Source organism: Bombina bombina, chromosome 1 (assembly GCF_027579735.1).
Source record: "Bombina bombina isolate aBomBom1 chromosome 1, aBomBom1.pri, whole genome shotgun sequence".
NCBI lineage: Eukaryota > Metazoa > Chordata > Amphibia > Anura > Bombinatoridae > Bombina > Bombina bombina.
This window is the reverse complement of record NC_069499.1, coordinates 1,229,098,958-1,229,121,363: the sequence shown is the minus strand read 5'-3', so window position 1 is coordinate 1,229,121,363 and position 22,406 is coordinate 1,229,098,958. Positions and strand designations below refer to the sequence as shown.

Genomic DNA, 22,406 nt, shown 5'->3' with positions numbered 1-22,406 from the left:
TGTAGAATAACATATCGGCCAAGTCTATTATTTTTTTTTCAGAACAAATTAATATCCTTTTTAATGCAGTAATTTTTCAGTAGTCAAACTTCACCAACTACTTGCCTTAAAGAGATGAGCCAATCTGATTGCGAGGTCAATTCTATTGACTGATCCAATCAGCCAATCGAATTGAACTTCAATCCGATTGGCTGATTACATCAGCCAATCAGATTTTTCCTACCTTAATTCCGATTGGCTGACTGAAAGTTCCCTTTATTTGTTCTAATGGTAAATCCTAGCGTTTCACAAACGCTGGGTTTTACCATCACTTTAAGTGTTTTTAACAATCAAGGGTAGATAGGACTACCACTACTGAGCTTATTTTAATTTTATAATCATTTTTAAATATTCTCTAGTCCTGATAAATGTTCTGTTTTAATACAGAAATGAACTAGTTTAAAAGGACACTGAAGCCAAATTTTTTCTTTCATAATTCAGATAGAGCATGCAATTTTAAAGAACTTTCTAATTTACCATTATCAAATTTTCTTCGTTCTCTTGCTATCTTTATTTGAGAAGCAAGAATGTAAGTTTAAAAGCTGGCCCATTTTTGCTTCACAGCTATCTCTGAGGAAGCGCATGAGAGCATGTGCGAAACATGTCAGATAGAATGAAGCTGCCATATCTGTCTACCACCTGCTGAATAAAACGCTACTGACATTGGCTACCAGTCTGGAATCGTTGTCTCTTTTTTCATTTCATTTTTGCTTCACACCCTGGGTTGTGCTTGCTGATTGGTGGCTAAATGCTTTAGCTTAGATGCCTTCTTTTTCAAATAAAAATAGCAAGGGAACGAAGAAAATTTGATAATAGAAGTAAATTAGAAAGTTGCTTAAAATTGCATGCTCTATCTGAATCATGAAATAAACAAAATTGGGTTTAGTGTCCCTTTAATAAAGGAAGCTGCACACTTTCGCCTAGATTACGAGTCTTGCGTTAGCCTTAAAAAGCAGCATTGAGAGGTCCCAATGCTGCTTTTTAACGCCCGCTGGTATTATGAGTCTGGCAGGTACAGGTGTACCGCTCACTTTTCTTCCGCGACTCGAGCATACCGCAAATCCCCTTACGTCAATTGCATATCCTATCTTTTTAATGGGATTTTCCTAGCGCCGGTATTACTTGTCTTGGAGAAAGTGAGTGGTAGACCCACTCCTTTCAAGACTCCTACCGCATTTAAAAGTCAGTAGTTAAGAGTTTTATGGGCTAACGCTGTAACATAAAACTCTTAACTAAAGTGCTAAAAAGTACACTAACACCCATAAACTACTTATTAACCACTATACCGAGCCCCCCCACATTGCAAACACTTAAATAAAGTTTTTAACCCCTAATCTGCCGACCAGACATCGCCGCCACTTAAATATATTAACCCCTAAACCGCCACACTCCCGCCTCGCAAACACTAGTTAAATTTTATTAACCCCTAATCTGCCGTCCCTAATATCGCTGACACCTACCTACATTTATTAACCCCTAATCTGCCGCCCACAACGTCGCCGCAACTATATTAAAGGTATTAACCCCGAAACCAAAGTCTAACCCTAACCCCCCCAACTTAAATATAATTTAAATAAATATAAATAAAATTCCTATCATTAACTAAATTATTCCTATTTAAAACTAAATACCTATAAAATAAATCCTAAGCTAGCTACAATATAACTAATAGTTACATTGTAGCTATCTCAGGGTTTATTTTTATTTTACAGGCAACTTTGTATTTATTTTAACTAGGTACAATAGTTATTAAATGGTTATTAACTATTTAATAACTACCTAGCTAAAATAAATACAAAAGTACCTGTAAAATAAAACCTAACCTAAGTTACACTAACACCTAACACTACACTATGATTAAATAAACTAAAGTACGAAAAACAACACTAAATTACAGAAAATAAAAAATAATTACAATTTTTTTTAAACTAATTACACCTACTTTAATCCTCCTAATAAAATAAAAAATACCCCCAAAATAATAAAACTCCCTACCCTATACTAAATTACAAATAGCCCTTAATAAAACCTAACACTAACCTTGAGACGTCTTCACCCAGCCGGGCCCAAGTGGTCCTCCAGAGGGGCCGAAGTCTTCATCCGATCCGGGCAGAAGAGGACCTCCAGACGGCTTCTTCTATCTTCATCCATCCAGAGCGGAGCGGGTCCATCTTCAATCCGGCCGACGCGGAGCATCCTCTTCAAATGAAGTCCAACTGAAGAATGAAGGTTCCTTTAAATTACGTCATCCAAGATGGTGTCCCTTCAATTCCGATTGGCTGATAGAATTCTATCAGCCAATCGGAATTAAGGTAGGAAAAATCCTGTTGGCTGATGTAATCAGCCAATAGAATTGAGCTTGCATTCTATTGGCTGATTGGAACAACCAATAAAATGCGAGCTCAATCCTATTGGCTGATTGGATCAGCCAATAGGATTGAACTTCAATTCTATTGGCTGATTGCATCAGCCAATAGGATTTTTCCTACCTTAATTCCGATTGGCTGATGGAATCCTATCAGCCAATCGGAATTCAAGGGACGCCATCTTGGATGACTTCATTTAAAGGAACCTTCATTCTTCAGTTGGACTTCGTTTGAAGAGGATGCTCCGCGTCGGCTGGATTGAAGATGGACCCGCTCCGGATGGATGAAGATAGAAGATGCCACCTGGATGAAGACTTCTGGAGGTCCTCTTCTGCCCGGATCGGATGAAGACTTCGGCCCCTCTGGAGGACCACTTGTGCCCGGCTGGGTGAAGACGTCTCAAGGTATGGTGATCTTCAAGGGGTTAGTGTTAGGTTTTATTAAGGGGGGATTGGGTGGGTTTTAGAGTAGGGTTGGGTGTGTGGGTGGTGGGTTTTAATGTTGGGGGGATATTGTATTTTTTTTTTTTAACAGGTAAAAGAGCTGATTACTTTGGGGCAATGCCCCGCAAAAGGCCCTTTTAAGGGCTATTTGTAATTTAGTATAGGGTAGGGAATTTTTATTATTTTGGGGGTATTTTTTATTCGGGGGATTAGAGTAGGTAGTTTAAAAAAATTGTAATTATTTTTTTATTTTCTGTAATTTAGTGTTTGTTGTTTTTTGTACTTTAGTTTTTTTTTAATTTAATTGTAATTTTTGTAGTTAGTTTAGGGAATTAATTTAATTGGAATGTAGTGTTAGGTGTAATTGTAATTTAGGTTAGGATTTATTTTACAGGTACTTTTGTATTTATTTTAGCTAGGTAGTTATTAAATAGTTAATAACTATTTAATAACTATTCTACCTAGTTAAAATAAATACAAACTTGCCTGTAAAATAAAAATAAATCCTGAGATAGCTAAAATGTAACTGTTAGTTATATTGTAGCTAGCTTAGGGTTTATTTTATAGGTAAGTATTTAGTTTTAAATAGGATTAATTTATTTTAATTGTAGTAATTTTGTTTAGATTATTTTAAATTATATTTAAATTAGGGGGGGGTGTTAGGGTTAGGATTAGACTTAGGTTTAGGGGTTAATATATTAAAGTGGCGGCGACGTTGGGGGTGGCAGATTAGGGGTTAATAATTGTAGTTAGGTTGTGGCGACATTGGGGGCGGCAGATTAGGGGTTAATAACTATAATGTAGGTGTTGGCGATGTTGGGGGGCAGCAGATTAGGGGTTCATAAGTATAATGTAGATGTCGGGGGCGGCAGATTAGGGGTTAATAATATAATGTAGATGTCGGGGGCGGCAGATTAGGGGTTAATAAGTGTAAGATTAGGGGTGTTTAGACTCGGGGTTCATGTTAGGGTGTTAGGTGTAGACATAAAAAGTATTTCCCCATAGGAAACAATGGGGCTGCGGTGGGAGCTGAATGCTGCTTTTTTGCAGGTGTTAGGTTTTTTTTCAGCCAACTCAGCCCTGTTGTTTCCTATGGGGAAATCGTGCACAAGCACGTTTAGCCAGCTCACCACTGACTTAAGCAACGCTGGTATTGAGGTGAGATGTGGAGCTAAATTTTGCTCTTCGCTCACTTTTTAGAGGCTAACGCCGGGTTGAAAAAAACCTGTAATACCAGCGTTGTTTTAAGTGAGCGGTGAGAAAAAAAGGCTAGTTGGCACCGCAAGCCTTACCGACAAAAACTCGTAATCTAGCCGTTTGTGAATAATAAATATAAACTAGTGTTCCAACTAAGTTTTCAATTTTATTTTGTAACTTAGAACTTCTAAGAACATTTTAATTTTTACCTTATTATCCCTTTAAGTACTTGTTATAGAGAAGCTATGTAAGCAGGAATGTTTTTTTTTTTTTTAAGAAATCCTACTCCCACTGGGTGTGGGACATAGAGATATTAAAATATAAATTTTCCATTTCTCACTCAAAGAACCAAATGATCAAAAGCTTGCTGACTTGGAGAGAAATCCATGCAACATCTTAAACATATTGTAATGTATGTTTCTCTCCTTCCATACAGAACCCAGCATTGTGAGATAAACAGATCTCATACTAAAATTTGCCTTAATAAAATTGCTTTGCAGTAGTGACAATACTTAGATAATCTCCACAGAGCAGGGGGTTTTAGATGATCAGGCCCTTAGTGTTGGTCTCACTGTGTATACAGCAAGATTTAAGATAAAGGATGATTTTGTATAAATATAAAGATATACATTAATGATATTTGCTCTCCTTGCAAGCTCAGCTCCTTAGATTTGGTTGTTTCAATGAGCAAATGCAGCTATTTCATATACGAAAATATACCTAAATGAGTAAACACCTTGTAATTACAAGAGATTTATGTTGTGTTGCCATAGAATAACATAGCCACGTCTTAATGTTTTTAAAACAAATTATAGCCTGTTTACTGCAATTTGTTTTCAATAGCCACACTCCACCTACCATTTGCCTTATTTGGAGGTGACCATCTTTGCTTCAGTCTGTAGATAACAAGGCTAGCCACTGTCGTAAAGTTAGTATAAAGTGAATTGTTTTGCAGTTCTTATCAGCTAAAGCCAATTAGGGGCATATATGTAGTACAGTTAGCCTTGATAAGTCAGCAGGGTGCATTTCAAGGTCTGTTGGAAACTGCTCTAAATTGCAAGCAAAAAGGAGAAAAATAAATAATGAAAATATATTGCATAGTTTCACTACATATAACTAAACATTTTATATAAACATATTAAGGAAACACATTTTGCAATACACTGTCCCTTTTAAAGTTTTCCGGGATATAGTTTTTACTATGTTGGTAAGTAGAAAATGTCTTCACTCAAACAAGGGTATCTTTTGGGGAATTACAGTATAATCTACTTCACCTCTCATAATTATGGCCAGTATATTCTATTTGGTATTTGCCACTGCAATTTAAAATGTGTATTGTTAAAAAAAAAAAAGTTTTATATCACTTTTCATTAAATATGTGGTTTTAGCTTTTTGTTTGGTGTCATAACTGTAATGAACATCTATTCTTATTTTCAAGAAAGAGGAAGAAAGGTGGCCTAGTCTTAGACACAGAGGAAGGTGGCTCCGTGAATGAGGGAGAACCACAGAACACAGAAGAGGAAAAGTTAGACGACTTTACTGAAGAGAAGAAAAAGAGGATAGAAGAAAATAAAAAGAAACGGGAAGATGATCTCTGGTCTAGTTTTCTTTCTGATGTTGGTCAAAAACCAAAGACTCAATCTTCTGCATCCAGCTCTCTGCAACAGAAGGTATTGCTCTTACCTTATATGAATTGACCTTCTGCTGCATTGTTGTTTGATATAATCGCAAAAGTCATACTCCAAAGGGGCTGTTCTGGTTGTGAACAGCACAAAGCTACTAACATGAGGCAGATTTATCTAAAGGAAAATGACTCTTGTGGGCCCCGTGCTCTTGTCCGTTTGGTTGTCAATCACTCTGTTCGGATTTGTCTAGGGTGATTGTAATGCAACACCTCCGTGCTGGTGCAGATGTTAGGAGGCAGCAGGCTAGACTCATGAAGACTCTTATGAGAGAGCATGCAATGCAACAGCGAGTCTTCCCATTGATAACTCTGAGAATTATTTTAATCAGCAGTTGTATTAACAGTTAAAGACATTTCATAAATCAATAAGGGTTTGATTCTTTTTTTTTGTTTTTATTAAATATTGTGAATAATGGATATGCAGAATTTAAATACGTTTAAAAAAGAAAAAAGCATCAAGACATTTTTTAAAATCTTTCCAAAAATATGTGTCTCTTAATTGCAGTTGCGTATATTCATTGTGAGCTTAGGTGTAGAGTATGAAGTTTTTGTTTTTTTAAACATTGCAGGTATATATGACTAAACTGAATTGGTGAAGGGCAGGTTGCCGCCCTTGGTGAGTACTGTTGGCACAGGTTTGGTTACTGCACTATTTATAGTTGGAATACTTACTGTGGTCTGGCTATGGGCACCTTAACACCAAGTTGTTGCACAATCTGTTTTTTATCCAGGGGTTAATATCACTAGCATCAGCTGCATTTATGTTTTTGATCATCGACAACATCTTGCCTAATCTGCTATCCAGTGTAGAAGAGAAAAGATCCTGTGAGTGGTTGGTAGCGGTAACTACTACTGACCCAATTAACGCCAGTAGTTGCACAACCTAATTATACGACTGTAGTGGCTGATTGGATCCGCAGCAGCAGCTTCCACTTGGAACCAGCAGTTGTCTGCAAATTCACAGCATATCTTTAACCGTGTGTTTAACCCATTTGTGGGGGTTAAACACAAAGAGCGGGAGAGTTGCTAGTGTTAAAATGACATGTTCTAACAAATTAGTGCATGTAATTTTTCCTGTAAGGTAAAAGATGAAAGCCCCAGTAAAAAGTCTTGGTTGTGGCAGGGATTAATAATCTGGAGTAAATTGTCTTTGTGAAGTGTTTGTTGTTTTCTTTATGCCATTTTAGGAAATAAAGAAAAAGTTAATCAAAGGCCTGGTAACCCTTTCTTGTCAAAACTTTCCCCACTTTTGATGCGTGACAGTCTGTAACACATATGCACATCCAAAGAAATTAGGTGCAGTTTGTCCAAATAATTCCATGGCATTCAGTGTTTCTTTGGAGCACAGGATAAAGATATATGCAAATGAGGGTCAACTTTTTGTTCCTTAAAAGGACATTCAAGTCAAAATTAAACTTTCATGATTCAGATAGAGCAGCCATTTTAAACAACATTGCAATTTACTTCCGTTAACAAAATGTGCACAGTATTTTTATATTTACACTTTGTCACCAGCTCCTATTGAGCATGTGCAAGAATTCTCAGAATATACATATATGCATTTGTGATTGGGTTATGACTGTCACATGATACAGGTGGAGTGGAAATGGACATAACTTTGAAATTTGTCATAAAAAAAATCAACTACTCATTTGAAGTTCAGACTAAGTGCTATTGCATTGTCTTGTTAACATGCATGTGTTGATTATGCAAATTACTGTATTTACTGGTCATTTAAATCTGTTAAAAATGGAGTCCCTTATGTCAGGGCACATTCTATCTCTCCAATGTTGTAAAATTATCTTGAGCATTTGACTTCATAACTTTTTGAACTTTATTATGTAGATTGGAACAGCTTATTCTTTAAAGAATGTAGCTTTATGTGCTCTCATTCTGAATGTGAAGAAAGATATTGATTGGTAAATGTTAAAAAAAACAAAAAAAAACCCCACTTTCTATCCCTTCTAATTTTTTTTTTTTTTTTTTTTTTTTTTTTTTTTTTTAAATCTTTTGCAGTCAGAAGAGCAAAAAACATCTGTCAAACCATCTACACAAAATACAGAGACAAAGAAGCAGTCAGAGCCAGCGAAAGTGACCATCACCAAAGTGTTAGATTTTGCTGGTGAAGAAGTCACGTAAGTGTACCTTACCTAGCTCCACAGTTTCACGTGCAATATCATATTTATTTTTTTATATACTATGTGAGCCAAATACCCAGAAGCAGAACTTTTTTTTACTTTCTGCGATGAGTTTTGTTTTAGTTAAAAATTTTCTGCAGGTCATTTTGAAATATAAATCAGTTTTAAATCGTTTATAAACAATATTTATTTCAAACATAAATGCTAATACAGTATATAGACAGACACACATAGATAGATTATAGATTGAGATTTGCCAATATATCTATCTATCTCTAACATAAAGATCATGGGCAGGAAAATATATGAACCGCCGGTATAAATACTGGCATCACACCTTGTAAAAGTAAAATATTGAGGGGAAAAATATGGGGAAGTGATACAAAAAGAGCAGAGGGAGAATTAGCAGGTTACAAGAGAATGATGAAAAAGGGGAAAGAGGTGTAACAAAGAGAGAGTTAACTTAAAAAGAGAGTGGGTGAAAATGGGAAGAGATGAGTGAGGGGGAGATAGAGCTGAGGCAGATTAAAGAAAGATAAGTGGGAAAGATGAGAAAGGCAGAAAGAGAACTTAGTTGCATGAGAGTTGTGAGACAGATAATGAGAATGAGAGAGTGATAACATGCAGATGAGAAATTCATGTTTTGTTTCATTATATATCAGGAGGTCACATCATGTTTCTTTATTCAGACTTCCTCATTGACTTGCCAAATACCAGTAAGGGGTCAGGTTCCTTGCCCAATGCCCACTAAACTAATATACCAGTGTTATACTTAACAATAATATAACTAAACTGCAATTTAAATATAAAGTCTGTTTCCGTTGATGCTTTGCTCTGACTTTGACATCATTTCATTATATTGTATGTATGTTTTAACCTTTACAAACAGCCCCAGGGGGTATATAATACATCTACTGCCTGTGACTTTATATGCTTTTCACACAGAAAACTTAGCACTCCAGTGTCGCGCTATGGAGAGAGGGGCGAGTGTCAGTGTGCAGGAGCCAAACACCAGTGAGACATTTAGAGATCCCCCCCCAGCTGCCTTGTCTGCAAGTAACACTTGTAACCCTTCTCCTCCCCGGCTCAAAGTGTTAATAGCACCGCACAGGAAAACAAAGCGTTATCCCTGCTGCGGTCTGCTTGTGAAGACTGTTAGCTTAACAGAGATGTGTGTGGGCAGAGTTCCGGGAATTGCCGATTCCCATTTTTGATAATCAATCACCATTGCCAAATTAGACACACACAGAACCAACCGGTATAAGCTTTCACGGAGTTGGTAGTGTTTTAAAAAAAAGAACATGAAGGATAAAGCTGGCGCTAGGCGCACATTCACAAAAAAATGTTTACAGCCTGGGCTTCAGTAGAGAGGGGGGGACCACCTCAGTTTTAAGCAGCGCTAGCTTCTGTTCTTTTTTTTAAAACACTACCGACTCTGTGAAAGCTTATACCGGTTGGTTGTGTGTGTGTGTCTAATTTGGCAATGGTGATTGATAATCAAAAATGGGAATCGGCAACTCTGCCCACACACATCTCTGTTAAGCGAACAGTTTTCACAAGCAGACCGCAGCAGGGATAACGCTTTTTTTTCCTGTGCGGTGCTATTAACACTTTGAGCCGGGGAGGAGAAGGGTTACAAGTGTTACTTGCAGACAAGGCAGCTGGGGGGATCTGATCTCTAAATGTCTCACCAGTGTTCGGCTCCTGCACACTCACACTCGCCCCTCCCTCCATAGCGCGACACTGGAGTGCTAAGTTTTCTGTGTGAAAAGCATATAAAGTCACAGGCAGTAGATGTATTATATACCCCCTGGGGCTGTTTGTAAAGGTTAAAACATACATACAGCCCCAGGGGGTATATAATACATCTGCTGCCTGTGACTTTATATGCTTTTATGATATCACACAGAAAACTTAGCACTCCAGTGTCGCGCTATGGAGAGAGGGGCGAGTGTCAGTGTGCAGGAGCCAAACACCAGTGAGACATTTAGAGATCCCCCCCCAGCTGCCTTGTCTGCAAGTAACACTTGTAACCCTTCACCTCCACGGCTCAAAGTGTTAATAGCACCGCACAGGGAAAAAACAAAGCGTTATCCCTGCTGCGGTCTGCTTGTGAAGACTGTTAGCTTAACAGAGATGTGTGTGGGCAGAGTTCTGGGAATTGCCGATTCCCATTTTTGATAATCAATCACAATTGCCAAATTAGACACACACAGAACCAACCGGTATAAGTTTTCACGGAGTTGGTAGTGTTTTAAAAAAAAGAACATGAAGGCTAAAGCTGGCGCTAGGCGCACATTTTTTTTCCCTGTGCGGTGCTATTAACACTTTGAGCCGGGGAGGAGAAGGGTTACAAGGGTTTTTCCTCTGTGCTATTAACTAACACTTTGAGCGGGGAGGAGAAGGGTTAGAAGTGCTTGCGCCCACAATATAAATTGCCTGGCTGCACACTTACCTCAGTCGCAGAAGCAGACGTTTTGGCGGCTAAAAGTAACAAATTAAGTTATTATCAAAGCATCTAAAAAATGTATCAATTTCATGAGCATCAGCCAATAATGTGAAAGCAAAAATGTGCTGGTTGCAATGCACAATAATAATAAAAAAAAAACCTAAAAAAAAAACCTGTTGAAGAAAAATATGTGCTTGACAGAACTGGCCATTCTTTCTGCAGGCAGGCTCCACTTTCTGCGATATTATCGCAGATCGCACTATGTTCTGCCTTGGGGGCCAAATATAAGTTTTCTGCCACAGCTTTTGTAAGCATTCTATTTAAATCATGTATTGGTGTTAACCGTGAGAAATTAAAGACGAGAGCTGCCATTTTTATATTTCATGTATTTTCTTTCATCTTTTTTTTCAGTGGAATGCTGCACAAATTTGCTTGTCATCCTTGCATAGGGGCCATTCTAATCTTCAATGTATCATTCCAATTTAACTGTATAAGCGCTGCAGAAGCAAGCACTACCTTTTTTAACATTTTGCTTATTTCTTTCATAAGGTGGTGAGAGTCAATGAGCCATTACTGCTGGGATTCAACTCCTGGCTACTAGGAGGCAACGATTCCCATAATCTCCAAGAGCACAAAATCTCTTCCACCTTTCTAGTTTACTAGTAGTCTTTTCTTTCCCTGTATCGGAGGTGGGTGAAGTATTGAGGTGCTTCCAATTCTTTGTTGAGAGGGGTCCTCAGAGTGATCTGAGACGCATCTTCCCCTCAGAGAGCTGCTACTGAGCGACAGAGGGGAGATTGGAGTATTGGGCAGTGACAGAATCACTCCCAGTGAAGTAGTCAATCGCAAGCCTGTCATGGGAACCTCCTTTGGTTGGGTTGTCGATATATTCCTTATGTAGAACCTCTGCTGTGATATTCACAGCACTAAATAGGCTCTCTACCGGAAGCAGTTTTTCAGCAGCCACTATGTACAGTAGATTGGGCGTATCCGAGGTAAGTGCTGCAATTTCTTGCACTCACATAGCCCACAGGCTATAAGTAGTTACACCAATTTTGAGTTACATAATTGCCAGGGGACATACACATGTAACAGACTAATTCCACCTTTGTTACATAGACTTTTTATACTTAGTCTAGTTATAATGTAAACTTTATTATGTGGTAATAGCTGCTTTTTTTTATTGTCCAGCTAATTCACTGGGACTTTTATCTCAATGCAACATATCCTCTCTTGTATATACAGTGAAAGGATTTAACTGTTTGGTAATGTGGGGGGGGGGGGGGAGTTCTTTGTGTATATTATATGTTTTGTGCACTATTTAGCATGACTGTTACAGTTAGTAACTGGGCTATTCCCCTTTGGGTTTTTTTTATTTATTTTTCTCCAACATTGGTGTGTCCGGTCCACGGCGTCATCCTTACTTGTGGGATATTCTCTTCCCCAACAGGAAATGGCAAAGAGTCCCAGCAAAGCTGGCCATATAGTCCCTCCTAGGCTCCGCCCACCCCAGTCATTCTCTTTGCCGTTGCACAGGCAACATCTCCACGGAGATGGTTAAGAGTTTTTTGGTGTTTTAATGTAGTTTTTATTCTTCTATCAAGTGTTTGTTATTTTAAAATAGTGCTGGTATGTACTATTTACTCTGAAACAGAAAAGGATGAAGATTTCTGTTTGTAAGAGGAAGATGATTTTAGCAGACAGTAACTAAAATCGATTGCTGTTTCCACATAGGACTGTTGAGATGAAGTAACTTCAGTTGGGGGAAACAGTTAGCAGACTTTTCTGCTTAAGGTATGACTAGCCATACTTCTAACAAGACTGAGTAATGCTGGAAGGCTGTCATTTCCTCTCATGGGGACCGGTAAGCCATTTTCTTAGTCAAACATAAAAGAATAAAGGGCTTAATAAGGGCTAAAAAACTGGTAGACATTTTTATGGGCTAAAGCGATTGCTTTATTTGGGCATTTTATTCAGATTTAGGCTAACAATTGGCATTTATAATCTTGGGGAACGTTTATAAAACGGCAGGCACTGTGTTGGACACCTTTTTAGTCAGGGGGCCTTTCTAGTTATAGACTGAGCCTCATTTTCGCGCCATTACTGCGCAGTTGTTTTTGGAGAGCAGGGCATGCAGATGCATGTGTGAGGATCTAAGAATCACTAAAAAAGCTTCTAGAAGGCGTCATTTGGTATCGTATTCCCCTCTGGGCTTGGTTGGGTCTCAGCAAAGACTATAGCTGGGACTGTATAGGGGTTAAATTTTAAAACTGCTCCGGTTCCGTTATTTTAAGGGTTATTGGTGTGCAATACTTTTAATGCTTTAAGACACTGTGGTGAAATTTTGGTAATTTTTGAACAATTCCTTCATACTTTTTCACATATTCAGTTTGAAAATTTAAAGAGACAGTAACGGTTTTATTTTAAAACGTTTTTTGTGCTTTGTTGACAAGTTTAAGCCTGTTTAACATGTCTGTACCTTCAGATAAGCTATGTTCTATATGTATGAAAGCCAATGTGTCTCCCCATTTAAATTTATGTGATAATTGTGCCATAGCGTCCAAACAAAGTAAGGACAGTACTGCCACAGATAATGATATTGCCCAAGATGATTCCTCAGATGAGGGGAGTAAACATAATACTACATCATCTCCTTCTGTGTCTACACCAGTTTTGCCCACGCAGGAGGCCCCTAGTACATCTAGTGCGCCAATACTTATTACCATGCAACAATTAACGGCTGTAATGGATAACTCCATAGCAAATCTTTTATCCAAAATGCCTACTTATCAGAGAAAGCGCGATTGCTCTGTTTTAAACACTGAAGAGCAGGAAGGCGCTGATGATAATTGTTCTGTCATACCCTCACACCAATCTCAAGGGGCCATGAGGGAGGTTTTGTCTGATGGAGAAATCTCAGATTCAGGAAAAATTTCTCATCAAGCTGAACCTGATGTTGTGACATTTAAATTTAAATTAGAACATCTCCGCGCACTGCTTAAGGAGGTGTTATCTACTCTGGATGATTGTGACAACTTGGTCATTCCAGAGAAATTATGCAAGATGGACAAGTTCCTAGAGGTTCCGGTGCCCCCCGACGCTTTTCCTATACCCAAGCGGGTGGCGGACATAGTAAATAAGGAGTGGGAAAAGCCCGGCATACCTTTTGTTCCCCCCCCTATATTTAAGAAATTATTTCCTATGGTCGACCCTAGAAAGGACTTATGGCAGACAGTCCCCAAGGTCGAGGGGGCAGTTTCTACTCTAAACAAACGCACTACTATTCCTATTGAAGATAGTTGTGCTTTCAAAGATCCTATGGATAAAAAATTAGAAGGTTTGCTTAAAAAGATTTTTGTACAGCAAGGCTACCTTCTACAACCAATTTCATGCATTGTTCCTGTCACTACGGCAGCGTGGTTCTGGTTCGAGGAACTAGAAAAGTCGCTCAGTAGAGAAACTCCATATGAGGAGATTATGGACAGAGTTAACGCACTTAAATTGGCTAACTCTTTTATTTTAGATGCCGCTTTGCAATTAGCTAGACTAGCGGCGAAAAATTCAGGGTTTGCTATCGTGGCGCGCAGAGCGCTTTGGCTAAAGTCTTGGTCAGCGGATGTGTCATCCAAGACAAAATTGCTTAACATCCCTTTCAAGGGTAACACTTTATTTGGACCTGAATTGAAAGAGATTATTTCAGACATCACTGGGGGAAAGGGCCACGCCCTTCCACAGGATAGGTCTTTTAAGGCTAAAAATAAGCCTAATTTTCGTCCTTTTCGCAGAAACGGACCAGCCTCTAATTCTGCATCCTCTAAGCAAGAGGGTAATACCTCACAACCCAAACCAGCCTGGAAACCAATGCAAGGCTGGAACAAGGGTAAGCAGGCCAAGAAGCCTGCCACTGCTAACAAAACAGCATGAAGGAGTAGCCCCCGATCCGGGACCGGATCTAGTGGGGGGCAGACTCTCTCTCTTTGCTCAGGCTTGGGCAAGAGATGTTCAGGATCCTTGGGCGCTAGAAATAGTTTCTCAAGGTTATCTCTTGGAATTCAAGGAACTACCCCCAAGGGGAAGGTTCCACAGGTCTCACTTATCCTCAAACCAAATAAAGAGACAGGCATTCTTACATTGTGTAGAAGACCTGTTAAAAATGGGAGTGATACACCCAGTTCCAATAAAGGAACAAGGAATGGGATTTTATTCCAATCTGTTCGTAGTTCCCAAAAAGGAGGGAACGTTCAGACCAATTTTGGATTTGAAGATCCTAAACAAATTTCTCAGGGTACCATCGTTCAAAATGGAAACTATTCGAACGATTCTACCCACCATCCAGGAAAGTCAATTTATGACTACCGTGGATCTAAAGGATGCGTACCTACACATTCCTATCCACAAGGAACATCATCAGTTCCTAAGGTTCGCTTTTCTGGACAAGCATTACCAGTTTGTGGCCCTCCCATTCGGGTTGGCCACTGCTCCAAGGATTTTCACAAAGGTGCTAGGGTCCCTTCTAGCGGTTCTAAGACCAAGAGGCATTGCAGTAGTACCTTACTTGGACGACATTCTAATACAAGCATCGTCTCTGTCAAAAGCAAAGGCTCATACGGAGATCGTTCTAGCCTTTCTCAGATCTCACGGATGGAAGGTGAACAAAGAAAAAAGTTCTCTGTCCCCGTCAACAAGAGTTCCCTTCTTGGGAACAATAATAGATTCCTTAGAAATGAGGATTTTTCTGACAGAGGTCAGAAAATCAAAACTTCTAAGCTCTTGTCAAGTGCTTCATTCTGTTCCTCGTCCTTCCATAGCGCAGTGCATGGAAGTAATAGGATTGATGGTTGCAACAATGGACATAGTTCCTTTTGCACGAATTCATCTAAGACCATTACAACTGTGCATGCTCAAACAGTGGAATGGGGATTATACAGACTTGTCTCCAATGATTCAAGTAGATCAAAAGACCAGAGATTTACTCCGTTGGTGGCTGACCCTGGACAATCTATCCCAGGGAATGAGCTTCCGCAGACCAGAGTGGGTCATTGTCACGACCGACGCCAGTCTGGTGGGCTGGGGCGCGGTCTCGGAATCCCTGAAAGCTCAGGGACTATGGTCTCGGGAAGAGTCTCTTCTCCCGATAAACATTCTGGAACTGAGAGCGATATTCAATGCTCTCAGAGCTTGGCCTCAACTAGCAAAGGCCAAATTCATAAGGTTTCAATCAGACAACATGACGACTGTTGCATATATCAATCATCAGGGGGGAACAAAGAATTCCCTGGCGATGAAAGAAGTGACCAAAATAATTCAATGGGCGGAGGATCACTCCTGCCACTTGTCTGCGATCCACATCCCAGGAGTGGAAAATTGGGAAGCGGATTTTCTGAGTCATCAGACATTCCATCCGGGGGAGTGGGAACTCCATCCGGAAATCTTTGCCCAAATAACTCAATTATGGGGCATTCCAGACATGGATCTGATGGCGTCTCGTCAGAACTTCAAGGTCCCTTGCTACGGGTCCAGATCCAGGGATCCCAATGCGACTCTAGTAGATGCACTAGTAGCACCTTGGACCTTCAACCTAGCTTATGTATTCCCACCGTTTCCTCTCATTCCCAGGCTAGTAGCCAGGATCAATCAGGAGAGGGTCTCGGTGATCTTGATAGCTCCTGCGTGGCCACGCAGGACTTGGTATGCAGACCTGGTGAATATGTCATCGGCTCCACCATGGAAGCTACCTTTGAGACAGGACCTTCTTGTTCAGGGTCCGTTCGAACATCCAAATCTCGTCTCTCTCCAACTGACGGCTTGGTGATTGAACGCTTGATTTTATCAAAGCGTGGGTTTTCAGATTCTGTTATAGATACTCTGGTTCAGGCCAGAAAACCTGTAACTAGAAAAATTTACCATAAGATATGGAAAAAATATATCTGTTGGTGTGAATCCAAAGGATTTCCATGGAATAAGATAAAAATTCCTAAGATTCTCTCCTTTCTGCAAGAAGGTTTGGAGAAAGGATTATCTGCAAGTTCTCTAAAGGGACAGATCTCTGCTTTATCTGTCTTACTACACAAAAGACTGGCAGCTGTGCCAGATGTTCAAGCATTTGTTCAGGCTTTGGTTCGGATTAAGCCTGTTTACAGACCTTTGACTCCTCCCTGGAGTCTAAATCTAGTTCTTTCAGTTCTTCAAGGGGTTCAGTTTAAACCTTTACATTCCATAGATATTAAGTTACTATCTTGGAAAGTTTTGTTTTTGGTTGCAATTTCTTCTGCTAGAAGAGTTTCAGAGTTATCTGCTCTGCAGTGTTCTCCGCCCTATCTGGTGTTCCATGCAGATAAGGTGGTTTTGCGTACTAAGCCTGGTTTTCTTCCTAAAGTTGTTTCTAACAAAAATATTAACCAGTAGATAGTTGTACCTTCTTTGTGTCCGAATCCAGTTTCAAAGAAGGAACGTTTGTTACACAATTTGGACGTTGTCCGTGCTCTAAAGTTCTATTTAGAGGCTACTAAAGATTTCAGACAAACATCCTCCTTGTTCGTCGTTTATTCTGGTAAAAGGAGAGGTCAAAAAGCGACTTCTACCTCTCTTTCCTTTTGGCTTAAAAGCATTATCCGATTGGCTTACGAGACTGCCGGACGGCAGCCTCCTGAAAGAATTACAGCTCACTCCACTAGAGCTGTGGCTTCCACATGGGCCTTCAAGAACGAGGCTTCTGTTGACCAGATATGTAAGGCAGCGACTTGGTCTTCACTGCACACTTTTGCTAAATTTTACAAATTTGATACTTTTGCTTCTTTGGAGGCTATTTTTGGGAGAAAGGTTTTGCAAGCTGTGGTGCCTTCCGTTTAGGTAACCTGATTTGCTCCCTCCCTTCATCCGTGTCCTAAAGCTTTGGTATTGGTTCCCACAAGTAAGGATGACGCCGTGGACCGGACACACCAATGTTGGAGAAAACAGAATTTATGCTTACCTGATAAATTACTTTCTCCAACGGTGTGTCCGGTCCACGGCCCGCCCTGGTTTTTTAATCAGGTCTGATGAATTATTTTCTCTAACTACAGTCACCACGGTACCATATGGTTTCTCCTATATATATTTCCTCCTGTCCGTCGGTCGAATGACTGGGGTGGGCGGAGCCTAGGAGGGACTATATGGCCAGCTTTGCTGGGACTCTTTGCCATTTCCTGTTGGGGAAGAGAATATCCCACAAGTAAGGATGACGCCGTGGACCGGACACACCGTTGGAGAAAGTAATTTATCAGGTAAGCATAAATTCTGTTTTTTTCCTCATCTGCTCTTTTGTTGCTAAGTGCAACTGCCATTTTACTTTTGAAGGGTAAGTTCTTATGCAGTGCATTGTTATTCACTATTACTACACAAGGAGGGTTTTCCTTAGAAAGACTATTACAGTAAAAATGAAACACAATTTTAAACAACTTGCCATTTCACATCCATTATCTAAATATGCAACAGACCTCTCCTACTGAGCATGTGCAAGTTTCACATAATATACTTATATTCATTTTGTGATTGGCTTATGGCTGTCACATGATGCAGTGGGAAGGAAAATAAAACTAACTTTTAAGAAAAAAAAACAAATTATATTCAAACTAAGTGCTTATGCATTGTCTATTTATTATGCATTTGTTGATTATGATATACTACTGTGTTTAGTGGTCTTTTAAAGGGCCAGTAAAAAAATGTTACATAATTCTCCACATAGTCCAGAATTATTTAACATCTTAGCGACAGATTGAAAAATCAAAAGATTTAAGAGATTTTATCCCCCAAAGATACTTAAATCGTTTCCTCTCCAGGTTCTGTGGTTCATGAGTGCACTGTCTAATCACAGCACACCTGATCGCGCTATTGAACTAAATGTAGCGTGCTTCCACTCTTTTCTTATAGCAGGAGCGCGCAATATTTAGTTCAGTAGCGCGATTAGGCACGCTGTGATTAGACAACGCACCCACGAGCCGCTTTTAAAAAGACGTGTTCAGAAGAGCCCTGATAGGGAACGAGGTAAGTGTAACTTTGGATGATAAAATCTCTCAAATCTTTTGATTTTTTTTTCAAGCTGTCGCTAAGACAATATTATATAATTCTGCATTATGTGCAGAAATATGTAACATCATTTTTTATGTTTACTGGCCCTTTAATACTTATTGCCCAATGTTGTCTGTTGCATATGTCTCAAACTTTATTCTACAAGGTCCCAAATACATTGTTTCCAAACATTTTGTTTATTGTTTTTACATGTATTTACAGTAAAAAAAAGTCTTCATTTATTTTATTTGTCTGTGTGTATTGTTTCATGCAGCGCTCTCCAGTATTTAAAAAGGTAATTTTCTCAGAACTACACTAAATTTCCAACTCATCTGTAGCTCAATGTATGGAAGTGTAAGGTCTGATAAATGCAGCATCAGCTGTTCTTCCTTTTGCATGGTTTCATATTTTAAGAATTCTTCATTTTGCAAGTAGGTTCAGATAATGACTTATCTGCTAACTCTGTAGAGTGTCATATTTCAGCTTTTTTCTATTTCATACTACAGGAAAATTGCTTAAATGTCTTGAGATCTAGGCTTTGTTCAGGCTGTCGGAATATATCCAGTTTCTAAACCAATTTTCCATCTTTGGTACATTCATTTTTTATTTTTTTAACAAGCTGTACAGGTTTCTCTTTTAGAACTTGCATGGTTTGGACATTTTAGCTTCTGGTGCACCCGCTAAAAAGGTCCTTTAATTTGTTTGTCTCTTGGTCCAAGTAAAGGTCAGTGGGCTACATCCGTTTCTTTAGATTTTTGACTAAACTCATGATTACCAAGGTTTTTTTCTTGAAAGCAGGATAGTTTTTCCTAAAACTCATTACTGTAATTTTTTATTTTTTTTATCCATTTTCCTCTAATTGGATATTCAGGAAAGAGGCTATTATTGAATACATTTGCAAGGTAGTAACATATTTTCTCTAAATTCTACGACTTTGATGTGTTTGGTAGGAAAGTCCTTAATGCAGCAGTGACTGGTATTTAGGTGCCTGCTTTAAAAAAAATTGGTCCCGCCAAATTACTTGTGGACTTCACAGCTTTGGGCATTAGTTCCCAGGAGTAATGGCTCATGGACTCTCACCACTTTATGATAGAAGACGAATATTAATGCTTATCTGATTTATTTTATGGTGGTGAGAGTCCAAGAGTCCCGCCTATTTTCATTTATATGTAATATTTTTCTGCCAGCAGTTCTAGTTTGCACACCATTTTTTCTCTACTTTGTCTTTTGCTACCTTTCTACTTCTCTTTTCTTGGCTATATGTCAGACTGGAATGCCAGAGAGATGGGAGGGATTAAGTGCTACTGGAGCTTTGGGAATCTTTACCTCTTTCTAGTGGCCAAGAGTTGAATCCCAGGAGTAATGGCTCGTGGACTCTTACCACCATAAAATAAATTAATTTCATCAGGTAAGCATACATTTTTGTTGTGCTTACTTAGTGCCAAATTACAAGTGTTTGTTTACGCTTTAATCCATAATAGAGGTGGCACGCTGTGTAAATTACTGCAAATTAGTTCACGCAAACTTGCCACAAATTTATGCATTGTCTGCTCTTATTACAAATTGAAAGTAAATGCGATTGCTCGAATGCAATAGCATTTAATGCTCAAACTTTTTACACAACTTGAAAGTTCATGTAAAGAGTTTGGCCAGAGGAAAAAATTGCAATAACCTACACTATTAACCTCTAAACAGCCACATAGCCCTCCGCAAAAGTACCATGCTACACTATTAACCTCTAAACCACCACACGCCCACATCACAAACTACCCCGCTACACAACCCCTAAACCGCCACACCGCCTCGCTACACTATTAACCCCGTAACCGCCACATTGCAAAGTACCTCTAAACCCCCTAACCAGCTATCTGCCCCACTAAGTTAGCAAAAAACTAACGTTACATTAAAAATAAAAAAACCTAACCTTGCACGCAAAAAAAATTAACATTACAGAAAAAAACAAATTACCAAAAATAAAAAAACCTTTACTAACACTAAATAAACTATAGCAATTGCCCTTTTGTAGGGCATTGCCCTAAAGTGACTTAGCTCTTTTTCAACAACAAAAAAAAGCCCATACTACAATAGACTTTCTAAAAATTTGGTGATTTGCTGTCCAAAAAAAACACCCCATGGTGCTCACTAAACTTGAATCCGGCTCCTACATGCTCCCCAACTGCGGTGCTCCTCTTCTATCCTGGCGGCGGTGGTCTTTTATCCTCATCCATTTTCTCATTTTCCCGCCTGACGTCCTCTTCATGCGGTCGCCCGCTGCACACTGAATTTTGAATGTGAGGTACCCCTTTGCATTGCTATTAACTGATTTTCATTTCCAAATTCAAATCAGCCAATAGAATGGCTGCATGAAGAGGACATCGGACAAAAGTTCAGAAGAAAGAGGAGCACTGCAATTGGTGAGCGTGTAGGAGCTGCAAACTTTGGTGAGTACCATGTGTGTTTTTTGTTTTTTTTGGGGGGATGGCGGGGGGTTGGCAGCAAAAGAGCTATAGGGCATTGCCCTATCAAATGCTATTTTTAGAGTAGGTTGTTATCTAGTTATCTTTTTTGTTTTTTAAAGGGACAATCTACAATAGAATTTTTATTGTTTTAAAAACCTAGATAATCCCTTTTTATTACCCATTCCCTAGTTTTGCATAACCAACACTGTTATACTAATACAAATTTTACCTCTGTGATTACCTTGTATCTAAGAACCTTCTTCCAGCCCCCTGGTCACATGACTGTGACTGTTTATTATCTATTGACTTGCATTTAGCATTGTGTCGTGCTAAATCTTAAATAACCCCCTGTGCCTGAACACAGTGTTATCTATATGTAAATTGGAAAGTTGATTAAAATTACAAGTCCTATCTAAAGAATGACTAGACTGTCCCTTTAAGTTTGGACTTATATTTTTTTATGTTGAAAAAGATCTGTCACTTTAGGGCAATGCCTTACAAAAAGCCCTTCTAAGGTCTATTGCTATAGTTTATTTTGTGTTGGGATAGGGTTTTTTTTAAGTGGGCATTACTGGGGTTTTTATTTTTGGTAAAAACTTTTTTTTTTTTTTTTTCTGTAATAACTTTTTTTAAAATGTTAGATTTATTTTTGTTAACTTAGGGTCTGTTAGGTTAGGAGGGTTAGCTAGTTAGGGGCTTTAGAGGTTAGTTGATACTTTGCAATGGGGGTTGTGTTCGTTTAGGGGTTAATAGTGTAGTGGAGACTAGGCAATGTGGGGATGTGGTGGTTTAGGGGTTGTGTTTCAGGGTTGTTTGCGATGTGGTGTCTTAGAGGTTAATAGTGTAGTGGGGTCTTTGATGGTGGCTATGTGGCAGTTTAGGGGTTGATTTTGGGGGCTTATTGTGATTCCAGTTAGCACGTGAGTAAGGGTGTTAAGTTTTTTTCCGCTTTTCTTGCTCCATTGAAGTCTATGGGGGAGTACGTTGACGTGGTTGTATTGTAACTTATACTGTAACCAGCTCTTTGTGTGCGTCTGGTTAGCATGTAAGTAAACATTTTTTACTTTCAACTTTAACTACGCTCGACTTCAGTTCGTATTACGTTTGTGAGCAATAAATATCACTCCACTCGTAATCTAGCCCTTAGTGTATATATTTCACAATAGAAAAAAGGATGCGTATATAAAAAGTCATAAACCAAAAGACAGAGAAAATGTTGACACTGTATTAAAAATGATTACAAAAATGCCTTTGCATTTTGATATTCAGTTTTCTTCAAACCATAAATGGGTTCTATGTTGTATTTTTTATTTAAAAAATAATTCTTAAAGCTTTCTTTCTCAAATTGTGCTTGGTGCATGGATACACATGTCCATTAGGTGGTGCAACGGCGTAATCCAAATCTGCTATTTAATGACAAATGTAAGGCTGGTCTTACCACTGGTATATTTTTTTTTTTTTTTTTTTGTATATTTATGGCTAAACCCCATCATAGACTTTAGAAAAGTTAGATGCATTCTACCACAGATCCGTTACGTTTCAGAATAATAGCAGCTGAAGGGGCCTTACAACTGATGCTATAGAA

The 22,406-nt window shown here is 39.0% G+C and overlaps 1 protein-coding gene and 1 non-coding gene across 2 annotated transcripts in view; one reads left to right on the top strand and one right to left on the bottom strand.

Moving 5' to 3' along the window:
• CFDP1 (craniofacial development protein 1) overlaps window positions 1-22,406 on the top strand; it is a gene marked incomplete in the record, with an annotated part of 240,999 nt that overhangs the window by 16,803 nt on the left and 201,790 nt on the right. Inside the window, 2 exon segments of the mRNA XM_053700544.1 lie at window positions 5,484-5,715; window positions 7,746-7,864. Coding sequence (XP_053556519.1) covers window positions 5,484-5,715; window positions 7,746-7,864 — 351 coding nt within the window.
• Window positions 10,721-10,829, bottom strand: LOC128646407 (U6 spliceosomal RNA). Its single transcript, XR_008400331.1, has one exon. It is a non-coding gene; the product is annotated as a U6 spliceosomal RNA (small nuclear RNA).